The sequence below is a fragment of the Thamnophis elegans genome, chromosome 7 (genome assembly GCF_009769535.1).
Source record: "Thamnophis elegans isolate rThaEle1 chromosome 7, rThaEle1.pri, whole genome shotgun sequence".
NCBI lineage: Eukaryota > Metazoa > Chordata > Lepidosauria > Squamata > Colubridae > Thamnophis > Thamnophis elegans.
The window spans coordinates 31,128,734-31,152,379 of NC_045547.1; the positions used below are offsets into that span (position 1 = coordinate 31,128,734).

A 23,646-nucleotide genomic window follows, 5' to 3' on the forward strand; every position below is an offset into this window, starting at 1 on the left:
TCCATCAAGAAATGTAGAAACAAATGCAAAGCTCATTATTTCAACAGTTATAGTCAAACAGAGGTTAAATACTAGTTTGTTGTGGATGCTTTACTATGGATTGCAGCATTGAATAGGGATTACATTTAATAATCTAAATGATCCATTCCAAACTTTGAGCCCCTCTGTGGCTCTTTAAAAATATCTATTTTAGAACCATGTTTAAAAAGCATTTTTAAATGGACCCGTACATTTAAACAAATATTCTATTTTATACTAGGAGATTCATGAAGAAATGAAACAGAATGGATTTATAAATGTACATATGAGAACATAACATGTCTCGGAGATAGACTACATAAGTATTCTCCAACTTCATCTTCTTCAAATATGATAAGCCTCCAAACAGATCTGGAGACCATCTTACCCGGGGACACTGCCTATCCTTCCTTAGTGTGGGTTAAATTAAAGGAAAAATAAGAAAGTCAAAGGTGAAATGAAAAGCAAAAATAGACAAGAACAAAAATAATTGAAAGATTAAAGTAATTTTTCACCCTCTTCTACTAATGTTGTTTCTCAGTCTATCCACTATTAGTCACTTACATCAGATGTTAATAAAAATGAAGGTAGAAAGGACTCCCTGCTGTCTACAGCTCCCTGCCGCTCTCATTCATTATTGTAAAAGCTGATCTAGAGAAATGCATCTATTATTTAAACCCCTTTCTGTGTTTTGATGAACTACTCCTAGGTGTTCCTAATTAAAGTTATAGCTTTTCTTCTCATAATTAATCAGCACATCCTCTCTCCTTGGTAGAAGAGAGGGTTGTTGTTGTTGTGGGGGGCGGGGTTGCCAAGGGAAATTATTGGTCCATGGACGTATGTTAATCAAGCACATCTGTCCAAAAGAGTCTTTTGTTTATCACCAAAGCTGTGCTTTGTAGAAAAATCAGGTTGTGAAGCAAGGGGAAAGTGTTTACTGGTTTTGCTTTCTGTTCTTTCTGTTCCTTGGATGTATAATAGCTGACAATTTAAGAGCAATGGCAGAAGAGAAATGATGAATTGACTTCTTAAAAAAACAGGTTATTATTATTATAAGCTTTCTCTTCTCTATAAGCCAACAGGTGTAGAAACCCTCCACTGGGTTCCAATCACACCCAAGTGGGACAAGGAAGTCGGCCTTTTTTTATGGCTATTCTCAGAGGAGATCCACATTAACAATTTATCACAGCCATCAGTGCGGCAATTTAAAGCTTGTCAATAAAAATTATTTATCACCATATCAATGGTAGGAATAGGCAATAAGTTGCCAATATGAAAATGTTTCCGAATTATGACATTCCTCGTTCAGGAAGCTTATATCAACTGTTTGTGTGTGTGCGCGCGCGCTGTTATTGAAATATCTTTGGTTGCTGAGAACTAATGCTTCCACTTATTTGTTGCTATTTATATTTATTACTTTTAACATATTTATTCCAATATTTATATATGTATCTATTGAAAAGTATTTGTAAATTTAAAATAATCTGATTTGATCTAATTTTTGCAGCATTTCTTTACCTATCACTCTCAGATTGACTTACAATAAAGTTAATGAACAAAAGTGGCTTTTATTTTTATATCAATTACTTTAGCAGAAGAACATCAGAAGCAGTACAGTCGTGTATGAAATAAATTTAATGCAACTTAAATATTTTAATATACTCATTTGTGTAGCAATTTTTTTCTACCTATTTTCTATCTTTTGTTCCAAACAAAAAAGAGAAAATCTTTTCAGCTTATTCATATCCTGTTCTACCTTTCTGCTTTTCAATACATTTGCAATTTAAATCTGAAAGAAACAAATCTTTCCTTAGCTAATTTATCTGGGTAAATCTCTCCAGCAGATCTGATCCCAAATATCAGACGTGGCTCTCATTCTGACGCAGAGTGCTTGTCCAAATCTATCTGTCTCTGAATTAGCTTTCCTCAAATAAGATCAGCAGAATGTGCACAACGCCCCATGAGGAGTTCTGAAGATGGGCAAAATACACCCAAAATACCTGATGGAATTTGGAAGAATAGCGAAGTAGGCTGCAGTTGTTCCTTTTTTAGACCTTGTTCTGTTTCTCAAGAAAGGAACAGAGTCTTGGAGCAAAAAAGAGTCGTGCACATCAGCGTTTAAAAAAACCCTCAATATTAATCCAAGAACTCAAAAGAAAAACATATTTTATTTTGGGTTTCTAATGTTCCTTTTTTAAGAACCTTAATCTCAAATAGTGTGAGAAACATTCTAAAGGCAAAACAGGTGTGTGAGAGAGACACAGGGATGAGCTCCATGATCACATAAAGCAGAAGTTCCCAATTTTTTTCTCATCACTTCTCCCTTAAGGTTAATCCTAATGCACACACCTGCCCTAAAAATCAAAATACCAAACTAAACACAAATGAACGGTAGAAACAATACAATGAAAATTTGGAAAAGCTAGATTTATTAACTAAGGGTTATTTTCACTCCCTTCGACTTTGTTCGCACCCATCAAGGGAAGTTTGCCTCACAGTTTGGAAAATGCTGGCTTAAAGCAAGGTCATTACAATGAAGTAATCATAGTTTAATTCGTTTCCCATGCACATCATAATATCATAATGGAAGTTTGCCCCTTTGGTCACTTGGCTCTAGCTCCCCCTTTGCAGAATGCCTGTGTAAACTTTGTTTTCCCTACCTTCTCTTTTTTAGCCTTTGTATTTGTGACATAATTACTTCAGTCACCTGGTGGGCTTGCTTTACATAAGTAATCTATCACTTATGCACTGCATGTCACCTATGGTACCAAATTATTTGTATTCCAGTCTAGATTCCAAGCTAAACTTTCTATAACCATTCCTAGACCGTATATAAGGTAAAAGTAAAGTTTCCCCTCGAACATATGTGCTAGTTGTTCCTGACTCTAGGGGGCAGTGCTCATCTCCATTTCAAAGTGGAAGAGTCAGTGCTGTCCGAAGATGTTTCCGTGGTCATGTGGCTAGCATGACATAATGCCGAAGGCGCATGAAATGCTGTTTTTTTCCCATCAAGGTGGTCTCCTACTTGCATTTTTATATGCTTTTGAACTGCTAGGTTGGCAGAAGCTGGGACAAATAACGGGAGCTCACTCGGTTACACGGTGCTAGGGATTCGAACCGCCGAACTGCTGACCTTTTTGATCGACAAGCTCAGCCACTGAGCAACCATGTCCCTCTAGACTGTTTATAGTTAAGAGCTTACTATTATTGATTCTTTTTTTTTGTCTTTCTTCTTGTCAAGGGCCAAGACAAGTTACAAATTTAGTAGAAACAATTCAACCATTAGAGTGGCGGGTATACTTTATTATTGAGGTGGTGGCACATTTTGAATGTTTAGATGTGCCACAGGAGACTTGCCTATTCAAAGAACTGCTGTATTGATGGACATCAGCAGTCCCAAGCATACACTTACTAGAAGGTGAAAAAGCAACCCAGGTGGCTGTCTCTACTGTGTCAGAGGAAATTTTGTGGGTCTCAAAGCACCGTAAATGCAGTGCTTATGTTTGCTACTTGGTTTTGCTGGATACCGACTTCCCATTTAGTCTTTATATTAAGAGATTATTTTTTAAAATTTAAGTAGGGCAGGCATCCTGTTGAGCACCAAATATGCTCCATGGCACATTTTGCATGGTGATATCTATGGACATGAGTTTACCTATCTTTGCATTAAGTAAATAAATTAATAACAACATTTCCATCAATCAATTACTGATTGGATCCGGACATATACTGTACTGATATATTTCACAGGTTCTCACTTCTTGGGAATAACTTGATGCTAAAGAATGGACAACTATGATTCTAAATTATTGTGTATAATAATACAATTTAAACATGTGGCAGTCTGTGCAACCAACAACAATAACTACTACAATAACAAGAATAATAAATAAACCAATTGTGATAAGACACATTGGAAACAATCCCAAAACAGCTGTAATATCACTTGAACACTATCAGCATTGACAAAATTCTCATCAGACAATTACAAAGGGCAGCTTTATTTGACACAGCTTACATCTTGAGACAATGTCTTTAACACTATCAAACAACATCTGCCTATCCCAGGTCTTTGGGAAGGACATGATAGCTGGATAATAATGCCAAATCCAATCTAAATATCTGGCAAACTGTGCAACCAACCATAATAATAACAAACAAATGGCACGACAAAGTAACCACAGTTGTGCACTGGAATATCTGCAAGAAATACCATTTGCCTGCAAGCAAGAACTGTGGGAAAGAGAAAATAATAGAACATTAAGAAGTTAATGTGCCCTGCGACTTTAGAATTCAAACAGACAAGCACCTGTCACACAACACCTCAGACTTAACAATTGTCAATAAGAAAAACAAAAATATCTGGATAGTGGATGTTGTGGTACCTGGAGATAAGAGAAGAGAAAGAACTTGGGGGGGTGGGAAATCACAAAACATTAGTATCTCCAACAGAAATAGAATGAATGTGACAAAAGAAAGCAAAGATAGTACCAATAGTAAAAGACACTTTTGGTGCAATGCCAAAACAACTAGAACACCACTTGAATTCCATTGGCATTGAAAGATTCACTAACCGTCAATTGCAAAAGCTTTACTCAGAACAACTTACATCCTTCGATGATACCTTTACTGTTATTAAACAACAACATCTGGCTATTCTGGGTCCTTGGGAAGGACTCAATGGTAGATAAAAATGCCAAATCCAGTCTAAACTCCTAAATGACTGTGCAGCCAACTATAACAATAAGAATAGAAAAATCAAAAACTATTCTAGTTCAGCAAAATCTTTTTCACATGTCTCCAAGCATTTTTTGTAGCCCAAATAACCTTGTATTATTTAGAAACATTTCCTCAAATGCGCATCAGAGAACCCATGGGACGGCAATAAGATGCACACTCTCTTTCAGTGTTCCCAGTGCCTGCGTCTCTCTCTCTCTCTTTCTTATTCTCTCTCACATTCATTTTCATATTCTCTCTCTCTCTCTCTCTCTCTCTTAATTTTCTAATGGCAAGCAATATGTTTCATATAATCTGTACAGGATTAAATATATAAATGTATTATAAAATTATTGATTTTTTAATCACAACCTTGTTACTGGCAAATGTATGCAATATTATTCTGCCCTTCTACTTTCCTCACAACAACAAAGCTGTGAGGTGAGCTGGATTGAGAGAAAGAGTGACTAGCCCGAGATCACCCAGCTGGCTTCCATGCTGGGATGGGACTTGAACTAACAGTCTCCTGGTTTCTAGGTCAGCACCTTAGCCACTAGAGCATGCATGTGGGAACCGCATTTATTCATTATACTTCTATTCAGGAAAACTTACATGAAATTTCCAGATAATTTTGTATTCAGACACTGACGAGGAGCAAATCTGATGCTTACTGCACACAACTATACAACCTCAGAATGGTGCACCACATCTGCATTGAAGAAGAGCATACTAAAGCTCATGTGATGGGACTTTATGGCTCTGAGGATTCTGGGGAAATCGGAGCCCTTTTTTCAGACTTCAGCTCCTAAACAGCTTTCCACCCAGTAAGAAACTTCTGAGTGACTACACAGCTACAGATTATCTTCTCATACAGTAAGATCTCATCTCTAGCCCTCTTACAGCACAGAGCTTCAGATCCTATTGGCTTAGCCTTCAAACTATTTTTTTCATATCAAATTCAGCCTGGGAAGAAGTCAATCAATAATTAAGAAATGAAATCGGTCTGCAGCTACCGCACACATGCTCATTTCTCTGGTATTGTTCTGCTCTTTATTACGTAGATAGATTATTGGGAACAGATATTGGTGTTGATAGTATTAAAACAACCAGCTCTTCTTCCATTTCAATAAAGTAAGAACTTTGGGGAAAAAAATCAGTTTCCCAGAGATGGTCTTTTGTCCCGGTGCTGTATTTGTAGGCATGACATTTTATGAATAATAACAGTCTGTTCTTACCAAATTTGTCCTTCTCCCCATTTCATTTTGCTGTCATGAGAACCGTGTTGCGCAAGAACAATAATAGCATCAGGGTTAGCTTTGCCCCCAATTCAACGAACATTTGTCATTATGTTAGTAATAATAGGTTTCCCCCCACAAATGATTCAAGTACTATTCCTACCAAGGGAACAGAATGATCGCCTCTGTGGGCAAACCAAGGCATAGAGCACATTGTGCTTGGAGGGTGCCCTTTAAAGAACAGATAATTGATAGGAAAATGCTAGATGAGAGGAAGACAATTGTATTTCTTATCTCACCTCTCTGCAGCGGACAAAGATGGACAAAGAGAAGTGGTGGGGGGAGCTGAAAGCTTCAGTTTGGTCATGATCATGGATTAAAAGATGCTAGAAAGGGGAGGAAGCATATAAGATCATCTACCTCCTCTCACCAGGATTGTATTGAGGATGGTTAACATTGGTTAATGTCACCAGGCTGGATTCCGTTTTCATTTTCTTACCACAAAGCTTCCAGCTGAGCCCTTGAGAGGCTGTTCCAGATGGTATTAAATAAATTAATAGCCATTAGGTGTCTGCTCCCAGGTCTTGAACTATATCCTCCATTAGCTTTTCCTTTACCTTCCTCCCAATTAGGCTCACGCAGATGTCCTTCAGGTTATGTGCAGCAGAACATGTGGGCTGCTCAAAAAGCCAAAATGTTACAGAATACAGGCAACGGGAATTAAGAGGGAACAAGAAGAATGAACTGCTGATAAGGAAGGGACAACATTTCTGATAAAAAGCATTGACTGTATTTCATAATGGCATTTGGCGCTCCACTGTTTCTCTCATTCTTTTTCCCCCTTTATGTTGCTGAACAACTAGGGTAGAGTTCTGAATCATCCTGGTTTTGACAAAGGCGTAATGATATTGTTAGTGACCCCTCTTAGATCTAGTTCCCAATTTAAATGTCACATTTGTATCTTCACATAGAACTCTATCTGTTAATATCAAAGACTTCTAGGTTTAGCTTTTGAGTTTAGCTCCCATTTCTCCTATAGTGAATAATGAAGTTTTTATTACCCTGTCTCTTTCCATCATCTATGCTTTTTATTTTTTCCTTTTGAATAGCTGAAATGTAATCGATTAAAACTGCCTTCCTGTCTCCCTCCTTCCCTTCTGTTCTCTCTCTCAGAATTCATGTTAGAGAATTATCAACTTGCCACCCATATTGCTAAGGAATAACCAAGATTTTTGTCAACATATTACAAGTGCTTCTGTTATGCCGTCAGATTTTATTTCACTTTAGTGATTAATTACTTAATATAACTTAAGTTTATTCTTAGGTTATTAAATTATTGTTAAGTTTTCTTTTCTCCCCTCATTACAGCCAGCTCCCTCTGTCTCCATAATAAATGAGCATCTATTTATTATAATTTACTCAAAATCTATGCATTGCTGTTTAATGGCATTTATTGCCATTTCAGTTAGATATATAATTGCATTTATTGCCATTTCAAATATTTCATTGCATTTATTGCTATTTCAATTAGACATTTTGAGACTGCCTCATCTGTCTTTTATTTTGTATTGGAACTATCCACAGGCAGAGATGGGATGGCATAATACATACAGATCACATGTACACATATACACAGAGCAAGCTTAGAAAGGAAGATACAATTCTCCCACATCCTCTACCTAGTCTTTTCCCAATGTAGTAATTTCAACTTTGATTGAATTATAGTTTCATCTCCTGCCAAAATGATTGGACCTCTGGAGAGGAAGATAAGAAACTCCTGTAGCCCAACTAATACATCTCACTGCATTAGTTCTCTCTGGATCAGGGCTGTCAAACTCCTGGCCTACGGGCCAGATGCATTATGCGTTGGCCATGCCCATTCCCCGTTTAGTGAAAGGGAAAAAAGTCCCAATACATCACGTGATGCCGTTGTGACAACCTGAGTTTGATATCCCTGATTTAGATTAAAGAGTGTAGAAGCTCAGCCTGGAACCAATGAATTAATTACCTAAAATCCTGAAAATATTTCTTTGCTGCTCTGTGAAGCTGATAAAAATAAAAGAATGCTAGGAAAGGCTAAAGGGATGATATTGTGGTGGTGATGAATGGTTGATATCCAAAACATACACAAAATATGGGTATAAGAAATTATGCTTCTTATTAAGGCACCATTTCGATCTAGATAATATGAATTTTACTAATCACAGATTTGTTTATTACCTCTTATTACAATGTGTCCTTGTTTGGGGATTAACCTGTTTATTCCACTTGATTACATAGAATCATAGAATGTTGACTTGGAAGGGATCACAAGGACCATCTGGTCCAACTTCCTGTAGGAAAACCCATTAGACCATCTTTGAGAGGCCCAGTCCCTTCTTGAAAATCTTCAGAGATGGAGAAGCTACAATCTCCACAGGAAGACTTTCACTGTTGTGCAGATCTTAACCATTATCACTTCTTCCTTAAATAAAATCCAAATAGCTACAAATTATACCCATTATTTCTAGAATCAGGCAAAAGCTTTCCTTATTTTCTATGTTATATTGTCTCTCAAAGACCCAGAGTTTTAAAGTTAGAAGAAATGTACCAATATTTATACCTTTAGCTGAACCAATGCAAAACAATAAGATTCCAATTGCATAACAGAAAGCTGTGCAGAAAAAAAATGATCTTGTAATTTTATTATTCGTTGTCATTCAATGAAAGAAAAAATATATTTTGAAATGCATTTCAAACGTTTCAATAACATTCTCATGAATGGAATGAAGTCTCATTTCATTTATTTCACTACAGTAGCTACAGTGAGTGTGGAAAACACACAACTCTAACAGAAAATAAGAAATATCAGTCAAGAGACATTGTTACACATCACATCATTTTCTTCTACAAAAAACTGTCTTCATCTTTTAACGAAGCAACCTGGAAGCCCATGATCTCCTTAAAAGTAACAAAATAGATACTGGGAAATATCAATGTATCTTCACTAGCTTCCATTGTATTTCTAGTAGGCAGGTATATTCTTTGATAAATATCAGCCACTGCATCATGAGTTCAGGAAGTTAATTGGGTGCAGGAGACTGAATGGGACAAATGGAACGATGGGACAAATGGGAGCAAATTGAGTTGTTTTGCACATATAGTCAAGGAAATGAGTTGTACTTAGTGGCTGAATTATTTGGGCAAAACCATATCTTGCTGAAGAATGTGCATGTCTGATATTTCATTCTTGGCTTGGATGGCTATGTAAATTGCCAGATAATTGTAAACTTTCCAGAACTTATAACCTGAAGCTTTTCAGTCTCCTGTACCCAATTAACTTTCTGAACTCGTGATGCAGTGGGTGGTATTTATCAAAGAATTTTTGGAAGGAAGAAAAAAAAAATGTTCAGAATACATATTTAAAAGCTGTTGGGTGAGCTCATAACTTCCCATCTGTTGAAGCAAGAGTGGGGGTGCAGAGTGTGCTTCTTGATTTCTGAGCCCTCCAAAAGTTTGTAACATGCCAAACAATATTAGTCATGCAAGATGCCAATATCTGAAGTGAAAAAAAGTGAGAGGAAAGTGGATGGAGAAACACTCCATCCTTTTGCAATATGTGATGCAACTTTTGGATTTTTGATGAATTTAGCCCATTTTCAGATATTCATATATATTTCTGTAAGCTACCATCGGTAGCTAGAGCATGAGAAATCCCTTCTCATTCATTTGGATTTTAGGCTTTGATAAAGACATCTGTCTACATCAAGTTGATTTACTGTGAATAACTTTAGAACTTATGAGATGTATCCCATTCTTAAATTCAAAGATTCCTTGGTATCTGAAATAATTACTGTGTATTGAAATGTTGATACTATGGCTTTCTTGTATAAAATCTCAGTTTAGCTACAAAACTAACCTGACTCAAAGAATATTAAAATATGTTAATAGTAAGCTTGATCATTATGATTAATAGGAGAAGTAAAGATTCCCTTCGCACATATGTGCTAGTCGTTCCCGACTCTAGGGGGCGGTGCTTATTTCCGTTTAAAAAACGAAAAGCCAGCACTGTCCAAAGATGTCTCCATGGTCATGTGTCCAGCATGACTAAACACCGGAGGCGCATAGAATGCTATTACCTTCCCACCAAAGGTGGTTCCTATTTTTCTACTTGCATTTTTACATGCTTTCAAACTGCTAGGTTGGCAGAACCTGGGACAAGTAATGGGAGCTCACTCCGTTATGTGGTGCTAGGGATTTGAACTGCCAAATTACCGACCTTTCTGATCGACAAGTCAGCATCTTAGCCAATGAGCTATCGCGTCCCCTATTAAATGATTAATACAGAACTCAAAACTCCTTGAAAAAAAGTCTATGAAAGAAAATTCAGACTGCAACACTAAAAACCATTCTTTTAAAACTTTAATGGGTATAGAAAATAATCTATGTAAAACTGGAAGATGCCAAGAAATTATAGCTATCTATCCGTAGGTAGAACAATACAGGTACCGTGTTTCCCCGAAAATACGACCTGTTCTGAAACTAAGGCCTTGCCACATTTTTCTGGTGGGCAAAAATATAAACCCTCCCCTGCAAATAAACCCCCTGGACAACACCCGTCCGGCCAGGCAGAGCGCCACTCACCAACCTAGCGGTATCCCGAAGGTGCCAAGCTGCACGATGCCCTGGCCCAGCTTTTCCCACACAGCCAGAGCACCTCCGCCGCCGCCATCCCAGCATGGCTATTTTGGTGGCTTCCAAACCAAGTTTTCCTGCAGTGGCCGCTCTGGGCGTACACTCTATAGTTGTACGCTCTGGGAGTATGCTCTGCCAGCAGCCAACTCACAACCATAGAGCGTATGCCCAGAGCAGCCACTGCTGGAAGACTCGGTTTGGAAGCTGCCGAAAAAGCCATGCTGGGATGGCAGCGGAGGTGCTCTGGTTCTGCGGGGAGAGCTGGGCCAGGGCATCGTGAGGCTGGGAGGCGCAGGAGCAGGAGCGGAACAGCCGCTCACACAACCCCCCTCTCCAACCATGGCGAGCGCCTTTCACTGGCATTTCGAAGGCACCAAGCCATGAGAGCTGGGCAGCGGCGAACAGGGGCTCACGTGGCTTGGCGATACCCCTAGGTCAGTGAATGATGCTGTGCCCGGCTGGAAAGGGGGTTTGCCGGGTGGCTGCTCCTGAGTGTGGCTGCTTCATGGCTGCTGGGTTGCACTGCTGTGACAGCGCAACACAGCCGTTCGCCCCTGAGGCTGTGCCCGGCTCTTTGGGAGCCCGTTCGCAAGAGAGCAGCTGCCCAGCAACCCCAAAAGAATAAGCCCTCCCCTGATAATAAGGCCCAAGCCATATTTTGTGTGTGAAAAGAAAATAAGACCCTGTCTTATTTTTGGGGAAACACGGTAGTCCTCGACTTACAACCACAACTGAATCCCAAATTTCTGTTGACAAGTGAGACATTTGTTCAGTGAGTTTTTGCCACATTTTATGACCTTTCTTCCCACAGTTGTTAAGTGAATCACTGGAGTTGATAAGTTAGTAACTTGGTTATTAAGTGAAACTGGCTTCCTCATTGATTTTGCTTATCAGAAGGTAGCAAAATTTGATTACATGACCCCGGGACACTATGACCGCCATAAATATGAGTCGGTTGCCAGCCATCTGAATTTTGATCACATGACCATGGGGATGCCGCAACATCCATAAGTGTTAAAAATGGTCATATCATTTTTTTTAGTGCCGTTGTAACTTTGAACAGTCACGAAATGAACTGTGGCAAGTCAAGAACTACCTACACCTACTTAGTATCTCAAGCTTGGAAACAGGTGCAAAATATCAAAGGCTTCTTGCTCATTCAAGCTAGTCAAAAGTATTTTGTAGACAATGGTGGGATATATTTTTTTTACTACCGGTTCTGTGGCCGTGGCAGGGGAAGGATACTGCAAAATCCCCATTCCCTCCCCACCCCACTAACCTGCTTTCCATCTCCGTTCTCCTGTTCAGGGCAACAAAAGAAGATCAGCTGGGGGGCTGGGAGGCAGCGGGGGAAGGGCCAGCCTATTTGCCGGTTCTCCGAACTACTCAAAATTTCTGCTACCGGTTCTCCAGAACCTGTCAGAACTGGCTGAATACCACCTCTGTTTATAGAATGTGTGTGCATGTGCGCATGTACATGCAAGATACCATGGAGATTGACAGAATGAGCCTTAGTGTCATTTCCTCTGTGAAGGCTCTTATGCGACAGAACTTGATGAAAGGGATGAACCTTCAGTCCTTCCTTTTAGCAACGTGCATTTCTAATCAGTGCAGTTCAACTAATAATTATTTTTTGACCTTGGAGTTCTTAAAGCACTGCTGTAAAATTAATAAGAGAGGCTTACACAGATCTAATATAAGCAAGATGATGAGTAGTAATTGACAGTTGTAACAATATCAGTAAATTGAATTTGTAGCAATATTCAAATAACATAAGTTGCAGCCTGGCTAGATGCAATCCAATAAAGAGCCATGTTGTTTAATATTTGCCATTATAAGCTGTCTAGTCCGTTTCCATTTCTGGAAAGGACAGAGTCTCTATAATTCTGGATTCAGCCCAATCCTGCTAAAACAGCTAGAAAGAAATGTCTTTACTTATCTCATGTATTTATATACCATACCTTTTCATGTTGGAAAAAATTACAGGGCAGCTTGTAGAAATTAAACTGAAATTAATATAGAAAAATAAAAATAATAGGCGAGTTTGTAGAAATTAAGCTAAAATTAATATATAAAATGGAGGGGAAAGGAAGGGAAAACAACTTTTCAATAATTAAAAAGGGAAAATTAAATAATTACATCAACATCTTAGGAAAATGCAACAGTCTTTATCAAACTTTAGAAAGAAATCAAAGTTTGCATCTGTTGAGTCTGAACAGATTTCTTCATCGGTCATCTTCCTAAACCAAGAGATTTCAAAGAGCACATAAAAGCAGTATCATTACAACTACATCAGAATAATTATATCAAGTTCAAGACTTCACAAATCCTCAAAAGAATTTATGCTTTATTTTTATTATTTAATCTTTAAACTTGTAATGATATATTGTGGGAATATGCGGGGTTTTTGAAACTATCACAAGATATGGGCTACCATGTTTGCAGAAATATCAAGCAATTACCCATCTTGAAACTGGCACCAAGTTTGTGCCAAAAGAGATACCTTGATGACAGTGAACAGACATACATCAAACTAGAGCAACTTAAGAATTATAGTAGTGCTGATAGACTCTTGTTAGTTTATGTCTGCTTCTATATACTGAGATCACAATTTTTAAAAAAAATATTGACATATATGTTTGATAGCGGGGTGCACTATCTGGAAAAGTGGGATTGGCTTCTGCAACCTTTCAAAACACACATTTGGTTGCAAACTGTATTATGGAAAATGGCACTAAATAGTTAAAACCGCAATCTCAGTGGATTTCTCATCTTCTAAAAATCATTGACAAGGAAAATGCAAACTACTTACTCTCCTCTCTCTTCCCTCTCTCACACAGACAAAAATAGATTTCAAGAGGAATATCACTCATAGTTGCTTTAAGTGAGGTGTGTCCTTATTCATTTTAATCCAATAGAAAGAAGAGATTTGGAAAAGAATTTTAAAAATATTGTCAAAGAAAGAGTAAAATGTTTTTAGATCAACTTCTTGAATAGATGTGAAATTCTCTCTTGCTGTATGAAACTTCTTTCTAAATATTTGAAGCTGATCTCTTGGCAATAGGTCTTGCAATGAATAAGTCTACAATCTGATAAAATTCCGAGGAGGAATTTTAACTTAACTTCCAAGAATATCCGTATTTATTTTGAAGTAGCTAATGGTAGTGTTGACAGAAGGCACCCAATATAATATGAACAGGAACACAAAGTGTCCAGTATCCCAACCTCCTCCCCCCCATATGGATACAACTATTCTTCATTTCCACCATTTGCACTTGACACTTTCATCTTGCCCAGGGAAGGCCAGAAGAAGGTAGTTTTAATTCAATTACATTATTACCTGAATGTCTAAAGCGCAATTTGGAAGAGAAAAAAAAGATGGACAGGAAAAAAAGAGAAAAGAGCAAGAGAAGCAAAGAGAAGTTTTTGCGGGACCCTCGCAAGAAACAGAAGAAAAGAAAAGGAATCAAGGGGGGGGGCATTGGAGTGAGAGAAGCAGCAGGGTGTTTTCCCTTATTTTACCTCGATCTTGTCAATCCTGTCTTTCAGCGACCTCACGGCTTCCTCCAGCTCCTGGATCATAGCCGGCGAATCCCACGAGAGGTCATCCATGGGCATAGCGTCTTGCCTGGGGACCCCCCAGACGGAGGGGCTATCCTGGAAACTGAGCTCCAGCCCGTTCTCGCATCGGCTCAGCTTGGTGGTCAGCTCCCGGATGGTCTCCTGGTCGGTGCGGATCTGCTCCTTCTGCTGCTGCGCCGTCTGCCTGAGCTGCTCGGCGGTGCTTTGGAGGAAGAACAGCTCCTCGCTCGCCGCCGCCGCCGCCGCCGCCGCCGGACTGTCCCCTTGCGGGCTCCCTTCCGCGGGGCACTCGACGGTCAGCGGGGTGCATAGGAAGCGGCTGAAGAGTTGCTGGTGCTGCTGAGGCCGGGCGCTGGCCAGGAGGTCTAGCACGGAGTCCTGGGAGCCTGTGGAGAAGCCCCCGTAGCTGCTCTCGCCAGCCCCGTGCAGGGCGCCCAGCGTCTTGTCGGCACCGGAGGCGGGCAAGAGGGCAGAGGCCGCGGCGTTGGAGCCGTTATCAGCCCCTTGGAGGGCTCCGGCATGGCTGGCCGCAGGGTAGACGCTCGCGATGATGCAAATGATTGCACCAAGGAAAGCGAGCATCCCTGCGCCCAGCAGCACCACCAGAAACTTCAGGGTGGCAGTTTCCAGGGGGGCCAAAGCCGAAGAGAAATGAAGACCCCAGAAGATGGGGAGTGAAGGGAGGAAGGGAAGGGAAGGGAAGGCAGAGAGAGAGAAAGCGCCCGAAGTGATAGCGAGCGAGCAAGGAAGGAAGAGTGGCAGGGACCGCTGAAGAAGCCCTTCCTTGCCTTCCTTCTGCTTCTTGAACCGTGGCTGTTGATTATATCCTGATTGGAGAGAAGGAACGGAGACGTCACCGACTCTTCCCCTCTGGGCTCTTTCCAACTCCTTCCCTGTAACCCTTTCCCGGCTGGTGAGAGAGAAACTTTGGCTCTTGCTTTTCCTGTGTGAGGTAGCCAGAAGTTAGGAGACTGGGAACATCAACACCAAATGTGTTAGATTAGGGGTCTCCAACTTGGCAACTTTAAGGCTTGTGGACTTTAACTCCCAGAATCCCTCAGCCATTTTGGGAGTTAAAGTCCATAAGCCTTAAAGTTGCCAAGGTTGGAGACCTCTACGTTAGACTACAAAGGTACTATCAGACTCAGTCTTATTTTTGGCTGCAACAGACTAGGCCAGTGTTTCTCAACCTTGGCAACTTGAAGATGTCCGGACTTCAACTCCCAGAATTCCCCAGCCAGCGAATGCTGGCTGGGGAATTCTGGGAGTTGAAGTCCGGACATCTTCAAGTTGCCAAGGTTGAGAAACACTGGCGAATGCTGGCTGGGGAATTCTGGGAGTTGAAGTCCGGACATCTTCAAGTTGCCAAGGTTGGGAAACACTGGCGAATGCTGGCTGGGGAATTCTGGGAGTTGAAGTCCGGACATCTTCAAGTTGCCAAGGTTGGGAAACACTGGCGAATGCTGGCTGGGGAATTCTGGGAGTTGAAGTCCGGACATCTTCAAGTTGCCAAGGTTGAGAAACACTGGCGAATGCTGGCTGGGGAATTCTGGGAGTTGAAGTCCGGACATCTTCAAGTTGCCAAGGTTGGGAAACACTGGCGAATGCTGGCTGGGGAATTCTGGGAGTTGAAGTCCGGACATCTTCAAGTTGCCAAGGTTGGGAAACACTGGCGAATGCTGGCTGGGGAATTCTGGGAGTTGAAGTCCGGACATCTTCAAGTTGCCAAGGTTGAGAAACACTGGCGAATGCTGGCTGGGGAATTCTGGGAGTTGAAGTCCGGACATCTTCAAGTTGCCAAGGTTGGGAAACACTGGCGAATGCTGGCTGGGGAATTCTGGGAGTTGAAGTCCGGACATCTTCAAGTTGCCAAGGTTGGGAAACACTGGCGAATGCTGGCTGGGGAATTCTGGGAGTTGAAGTCCGGACATCTTCAAGTTGCCAAGGTTGGGAAACACTGGCGAATGCTGGCTGGGGAATTCTGGGAGTTGAAGTCCGGACATCTTCAAGTTGCCAAGGTTGGGAAACACTGGCGAATGCTGGCTGGGGAATTCTGGGAGTTGAAGTCCGGACATCTTCAAGTTGCCAAGGTTGGGAAACACTGGCGAATGCTGGCTGGGGAATTCTGGGAGTTGAAGTCCGGACATCTTCAAGTTGCCAAGGTTGGGAAACACTGGACTAGGCTGCCTTCATATGTGTGAGATACACACTTTTCAAAACAGCAGGGAAGGAAGGAAAGAAAGAAGGAAGGAACTCTTTTCTTTGGTGAAGCAGAGTGAAACTTTCTGTGCTGTCTGCGATTTATTTCCAATTGAATTCACTGGCACTGATAGGACAGGGCTGGCCAATAAACTGTTGGTGCCATCCATTTTGTTACAGCATCAACTTTTTTTTAAAAAAAACGGAGCAGTATTTATGTTAGCAGATGAAAAATGTTCCTGGTTTTCCCTTTAAAAAAATATTAGATCCAATAATGTACCTTCCATTTTCAGCGAAAGAGGCCATTTCCCAACAATGCTTTAAATATTTATGATAAGCAACAGATCAAAAATTAAAAAATGCAACTCATTCTTGGAGGAATACCAATTGAGATCACTCTGGTAATATAGTCTTTAAAAAAAAGTAATCAGTTTAAAATAAATGTTTGCTGCTGCTATTGAGACTAAACTTCAGGTATAGAAACAAAAGAAAAAAATTGGTCCAAGTGTGATACAGATGGAGGGATTCCTTCAGTTTTTGCATAAATAAAGAGTGTCTTACTTCTTTGTCCCTTGTTCTTTTACATTAATGTGCCAGTTATTTCTCAGGTTTAGCATTCCCTTTTTGGTGTATTTAAGTGCTATTCTCATTTCTAATAAGTCAGTCTTCACAAGCAGTCATGGCTGAAATTGCTAACAATGTAATTGTACTGCCAATGACATGGCAATTCAATCCTAGTCAGATCCACTCTCCTGTCCTTTCTTCTTACAGTCCTGCCTTCATAATATGTGTTTCAGTAATCTATTTTCTATTAACTATCCGGTATGAAACATTATGAAGTTTTTTTTAGGAACCTTAAATCAATATTTATCAATATCTAACTATATTACATGAAATAATTCTTAATGTACTCTTAAAACTTTTTTAAAGGTATTATTTTACAGTAAAAAGAAAATTAATATTTTGACAATTTTTAAAGAATGCAATACGATTTAATGATAATGCTGAAAACATTTATAATTGTGGCCTCTCTTTAGCAGATCTCTGGGTTTAAAATATTTTGTTTTGTTTATGCAAAAAACATGCTTTACCCTGATTAGGTTTAACTTCATAATTCCATTCCATAATTGCCACTTTATTATAATAAACCAATTTAACTTTTCCAAATCTTTAATGACAGATTGTTTCAAGACTGAATAGATGAACAAACTAACTGGTCTGAGCAGATTTTATTTTATTATGCTTTATTTTAATGACAACTAGCTAGCCTCGGAAGAGCTAATTGGAAAGTACATAGGATTGAATTCATTGAGTGTTGAATGCTGAAATGTGATTTCTGCATGAGATCTGTTCACTTGCCTTGTAAAGAGGTTTAATTATATCTTTATTCTGCTTCCTTGCTTTTGCTGTAGCTTATGTTTCTTATCTCTCTTTCCTATTCTTTCTTATATAAATTTAGATAATTAGATCCTAAAAAGATAAAATCATGTATTTCATGTACTGTTTTACAAACCAAAAAACATTATCCTAAGGATTGAAATGCAGGTTACTTTTTGTTTTTGTTTTGGTGTGCCCACCATTATCCTTGAAAAAATGGTTAAAAAAACCCCATAAATTATGTAAATACATTATCTTTCACTATATATACAGACACACCTTAAACCAGTGTTTTTCAACCTTTTTTGTGCAAAGGCACACTTTTTTCATGAAAAAAATCACGAGGCACACCACCATTAGAAAATGTTAAAAAAAATTAACTCTGTGCCTATATTGACTATATATAAAGTGTTTTTCCCATGGCACACCTTACACTATGTCACGGCACACTAGTGTGCCACGGCACAGTGGTTGAAAAACACTGCCTTAAACAATACTGTTATATCAGTTCTAGTATAGAACTGATAATTCTATACTGTTCAAACAAAGAAAACAAACAAAATGAAAGGTTTAGATAGAAAACAGAGAATTCCTTTATTAAACCAATAAGGATCTCTTTAGATTGCCTAAATTTTTAGCTGCTAAAAAGTACTAATCATTAACAGCACAATTATGTGCCTCTCAGGAAGTGCCTTTCTGATGGCAACATTAAGTCATTAACATGACTTCTTTAATTTCTTATTTTGGGAAACTGAAAGCCTCCAATCTGATGTCAAAGTTCATGACTTGGAGTAACATGGAGGAAAACAGTAATACAAAAATCAGCATGTGACAAAAACAACAATAAAATGCAGGGTATTAGAAAAAAAGTTACCTTAAGTATCCCTAAGAGGAAATCAGTGAAAGTTTTTGTGTGGGAAAGAGATTGTCTTCTTCCTCCAAGAGATGAAACTGACTTGGAGAACAGCTAGTTGGATTTGACTAAAGAAGTCTAGAAGATGGAGATGTAGCCAATTGGCTTTGTCTGTGTGAATCACTGCCACTTGTAACTAACAATCCAAACACTTCATTTTCCAAAAACCAGCCAGCAGGGTTAAGAATGAAATACTGAAGCAGTAGATGAAGGAACAGGAAAAATACCACGAAAATAATATGCAGAAATTGCACACAGACAACTTGTGGGACACACAGGAAATTTGTAATAATCAGCAGATAGAAATAAGCATTTTGAGACATGGGCAAGAAAAAACATCATAAAGGCTGCAAGCAGGATCAGACTCTTACAGTGACAGATCTTATTATTGAGTCCCTTTAATGTGAAAAATGAGTATCCTGCAAATTAAAGAGGCAAAACAGAAAAATCTGTTTGCCCAAGCTTAAAATCTGCCATGTCCAATTTTACATTTTTTGCCATGATTCAGGGTAATTGTTAAATAAACTCACACAGTCAATAAGTGAATCCAGTTTTCCCCATTAAATTTGCTTGTCGGAAACTGAGAAGGTGACAAATGGCGATCATATGACTTCCAGAAGTCTACAATTATTATATATAAATGCCAGGTGCCAAGTGCCCAAATTGTGATCATGTGACCATGGGGAAGCTGCAACAGTCATAAATGCAAGGACTAGTCATAAGTCACTTTTTTCAGTACCACTGTAACTTTGAACAGTTGCTAAAGAAATGGTTTTAAGTTGAGGACTACCTGTACTACTTGTTCCACAAAAGCAGCTTTGGCATCTTATTTGACCAAAAGTTTCCATCTACCCTGTTTCCCTGAAAATAAGACCTCACCGGATAATAGGCTCATGCGTTTTTGAGCGCATGCACTAAAATAAACCCTCCCCCGAAAATTAAGCCCTCCCTGAAAATATCGCAACACAGCAGGCACTATGATTCATATGGGACAAATGGTATTCCTATTCAACACGTTTTCAGGCTGTATTTAATGTTAGTGAGAAACTGGCTGCTGCTAACGTATTCTCTCTTGATATTCAACACATCCTGAATTACTCAAGCTGTACAAAGTCACTAGCATGACATCATCTTAGGAGAAATTAGTGTCATTTCCTATTAATGTAGGTGTACCAGATACTTACACTCTGTGTCATCACTTACCATTCAGTTATCCTTTGAATGGAAGGAAGGCATTGCTCAGGGAAACAGATATTCAGGAATATTAGCCATAGTAGGCAGCATTATCTGATATCAGTAAGTAGCCTTAATGTTATAAGTATTTTATTTCAGTATCTTTGTAACTCCCCAATACTTCAACTTGGACATACAACAGAATAACTATCAAGAATTTAAAAAAAACCCTGTTAATAAAAAATATCCTGCATGGCCACCCAAATCCTTACATTTGGATTAAAAGCATGACAAAAAATGGCATATTATGAGTTTGACAAAATGCCAGGAAGGGATAGGGAAATATTTGTGGAATCACTGGCATAAAAATTCTTGAGGTTATTTGGCTTATTTATTACCTATGCTAGACTTCCTTTAACATTTCTCACTTAGATTTTTGTCCCAGTTACTTCAGTAAGGAGGTTGCAACAGTATATATTTTAGTGACATGCACTGCAGAACAGCATCATTTTAACACACACCAAACAAGAGAATAAGGAATTTCTTTCAAGATCTCCATAATTAATACTGGCGAGTGTCCTGGGGTTCTAGGAGGGTGCAGACTCAAGCAGGATCCAGGTACTGGTTGGAAAATGACTTTTATTGCATATGCAAAGTATATGAAATGTGGGGTTTTTTTTTTGCTTCCTATCAAAAAGTATCTCTTACTTAGTCTATAAATGGAAGCAAATAAGATGTGGTACAACTAGGTGTCTGTAAGAATTATGATAGGTATAGAAAATTCAGATAGTTTTGAATTTGACTTTTTTTTAAACTCAATCTAGGAATAAAAATTTCAAGAAGCCTGTCAGTTGGTAAATCTGTACTTATCTTTGACTTGCTGATCCAAGTATTTTTTCCGTATTAGTGGTAAGATCAATGTGTAGAATTTAAATGAGTGAATTATAAGATATTAACTTTGGTAAGGTTTTTCATTGTGTAAACTAAGTTACCTGTTGGAAAGGAGATATACTATAATTTGCTACATGTCAGCTTTATTGCTTGGCCTTTGTTTTAGCTTGTTACTGGTTCCAAGATGTTCAGAATTCAATCCTGTATGCTCAATTTGAAAGTTATTGACTTTACATATCTTGGAAAACACTGAATTATTTGTTCTGTCATCTATTTAATGCCTGCACTTAATGTTGTAACCTATATAGTGAACGGGAAATACTGGGTTGCATGTAATTTTACCACTGGGAAAAGCTTACAAAACAAGCTTACTCTAAAATAACAGTTTACTGTGAATTTTTTAAGTTAACCTTGATCTTTAGAACATTGGAATTTATAAAAATTAACTGTAATGTGTTTTCATAAATCAACTTAACCTTTTCTTATCTGGCCTATTTTAATCCTGATGCTTTTAGGTTCCATAGCTATTAGCTTTGGAAAATGTTTCATTCTAAAATGGTAATCCACTTTTACAAGAACTAATGAAACTAAAATTATATTACTATTTTTGTCTACAATGGATTGCTGTATGTCATCTATGTGTGATTGAATTAATCTTTTTCTGACAAAGGGAGAAGAGTTTTTAGCAGCAATTCAGTTATTTTCCATTGTAGTTACTTTGTACATAAGAAGTTTCTATGCCTTTTGTTTAAATACATTTCAACCACACATTATTTTCTAATGAATATAACAAAGAAAGTTTTTTTTAAAAAAATCTAATTAGATTGATGCAACTCTCAGAGAAATTATTAATGCTAAGTTTTGAAAATGAAGTTGATGTATCATTTGAGGGAAGGTGGGATAAAGTATCATAATAATTAGCTTGATATAGTCTGTAATTCAGATCCATTTAATAAAAACAACATAGATTTCCATTTGCAATCAAACAGGGCAGTGATGGCTAACCTTTTTGTCGTGTGATGAAAGCGCACATGTGCATGTGACAGCACCTGCACCATAACACAATGTGTGACACACACCCACTGCGCATGTGCACATGATCCCCTAGCAGGCCTCCCTGCAGACCAAAACGGGCCATGGGGGGAGCTGCACCCCCGCACTCTCCCTTGCCCCTGCATGCGCATGCAACCCCACCTCCATGCATTTCTCCTGCATGCGGCCTGCCCCCACCCATGACTGGCAGACACCTGAAGACCAGCTGGCCAGCAGGAGGCACATACGGAGTGGAGTTGAGCTGGGGCAATAGCATGCGTCCCCGCAGAGGGCTTTGTGTGCCACCTGTGGGATACGTGCCGTATGTTCGCTATCATGGAAATAGGGTGTTCAGGAGAATAAACTTTGAAGAGAAACAAGTAAAATTTGAGATGAATTTTCCTTTTTCTATACACAGCTGTAGCCTTATAACACATAATAATCAATACAATAAGGACATCCTTGTTGAAATATCTACTTCTGTATTTTTAGATGTAGAATTTTATAATCCATCCAAATCAATGTGATTAAAAGGTAGTGGATACTTCTGAGTGTTTTGAAAATAATAAAATTTGCAAACAAAGCCAAATGAAATAGATTATTGTTTCAAAAGACAGAGGAAGAGAAGGGAAAAACAATTGCCATTAATTTTAATGAAGTGGCTGTAGGCAAAATAATTATATGTATATTGAAGTACAATGCCTATAGAGTATTGACTGTAGCACAGGACGATTTTGCTAGAAGAAAATCAATGAAATCAAGAGATCAGATCTGTCTTTGGTGTAGCAACACAAGATAGTTGAACATAAATTGAGACGGATAGCTTGGAATGTAACAATTTATTGGGGTTTCTCTTCTTAATTCCCAGTTCTGGCATTGGTACAATATTCAAGAGCAACAGAAAGAACAAATGTACCAATGATACAAGAATAATTAGCATTACTTCCCCCCACCCGCAAACTCGAAACAATCCCCTTCTCTAATAAAAATGTCAATGGGTGATTAAATCACCACTGTGTAATGCTTCCCAGCAATCCACTCTAGTTGTAGCCAGTTGAACACTGGATTTTAAAAAGCAACCAAGCAAATGCAAACACTATATTTAAAAAGTAATTAAGACAACATAGTATTAGATACATTTAATTCGTGTACAACTGTTTCATTAAATGCATTTTTCTCATAATACAAAATAGTCATCAGATATATAGCTCTTATTTTTAAGCCTATTTGTACGCCAAGAGGTAAGAACTTAATAAATTTAACTTAGCTTGCTCTTGACCATAAGGTCTCAACTTTGTAAAAACTAAATGCCCAAGCGTATGCATATTCACTCAAATATCTGAACATTTGTAAGACCCAACATTAATACTTCAAACAAGTTACAAAACTCTTACATATTATTAGGGACCACAAATCCATTAATTCTCTTAGAGATTTCATCCTATACGAGCATCAATTTTGGCAAGATTGAGACCTGGTCTTAGGAAGCCTAACAATGTATGCAAAAAAGGAATAAGCACCAATTCTATGCCTCCCTGTAATTGCTCATGTGAAAGTACGAGATTTTCCTTGAATAGGACCAGTAGGACATATCGTGAGATATATTTCAAGCGGTTTGGATATAACATTCGAGAGTTTAGGAAGAATAAAACATTAGGAACGTAACTAGAGCTGTTAGTTATGTTAATCTCTGTGTGATAGCACTAAGTTTATGAAGAAAATCTGATGTACTTACCGTATTTTTCGGTGTATAAGACGCACCGGACTATGAGATGCAGCAAGGTTTGAAGAGGAAAATTTAAAAAGGTTTTTTGCACTCTGCAAATCTCCCACAAA

The 23,646-nt window shown here is 38.7% G+C and overlaps 1 protein-coding gene across 1 annotated transcript in view; it reads right to left on the reverse strand.

The window, feature by feature from the left end:
* The window catches only part of NPTXR (neuronal pentraxin receptor), a 32,286-nt gene extending 17,279 nt beyond the window's left edge, over positions 1–15,007 (reverse strand). The window contains exon 1 of the mRNA XM_032220937.1: positions 14,166–15,007. Within this exon, the coding sequence (XP_032076828.1) occupies positions 14,166–14,807 (642 nt within the window). The 5' untranslated portion in view covers positions 14,808–15,007. The remainder of the gene's footprint in view (positions 1–14,165) is intronic.
* Positions 15,008–23,646: the final 8,639 nt, after the last annotated feature.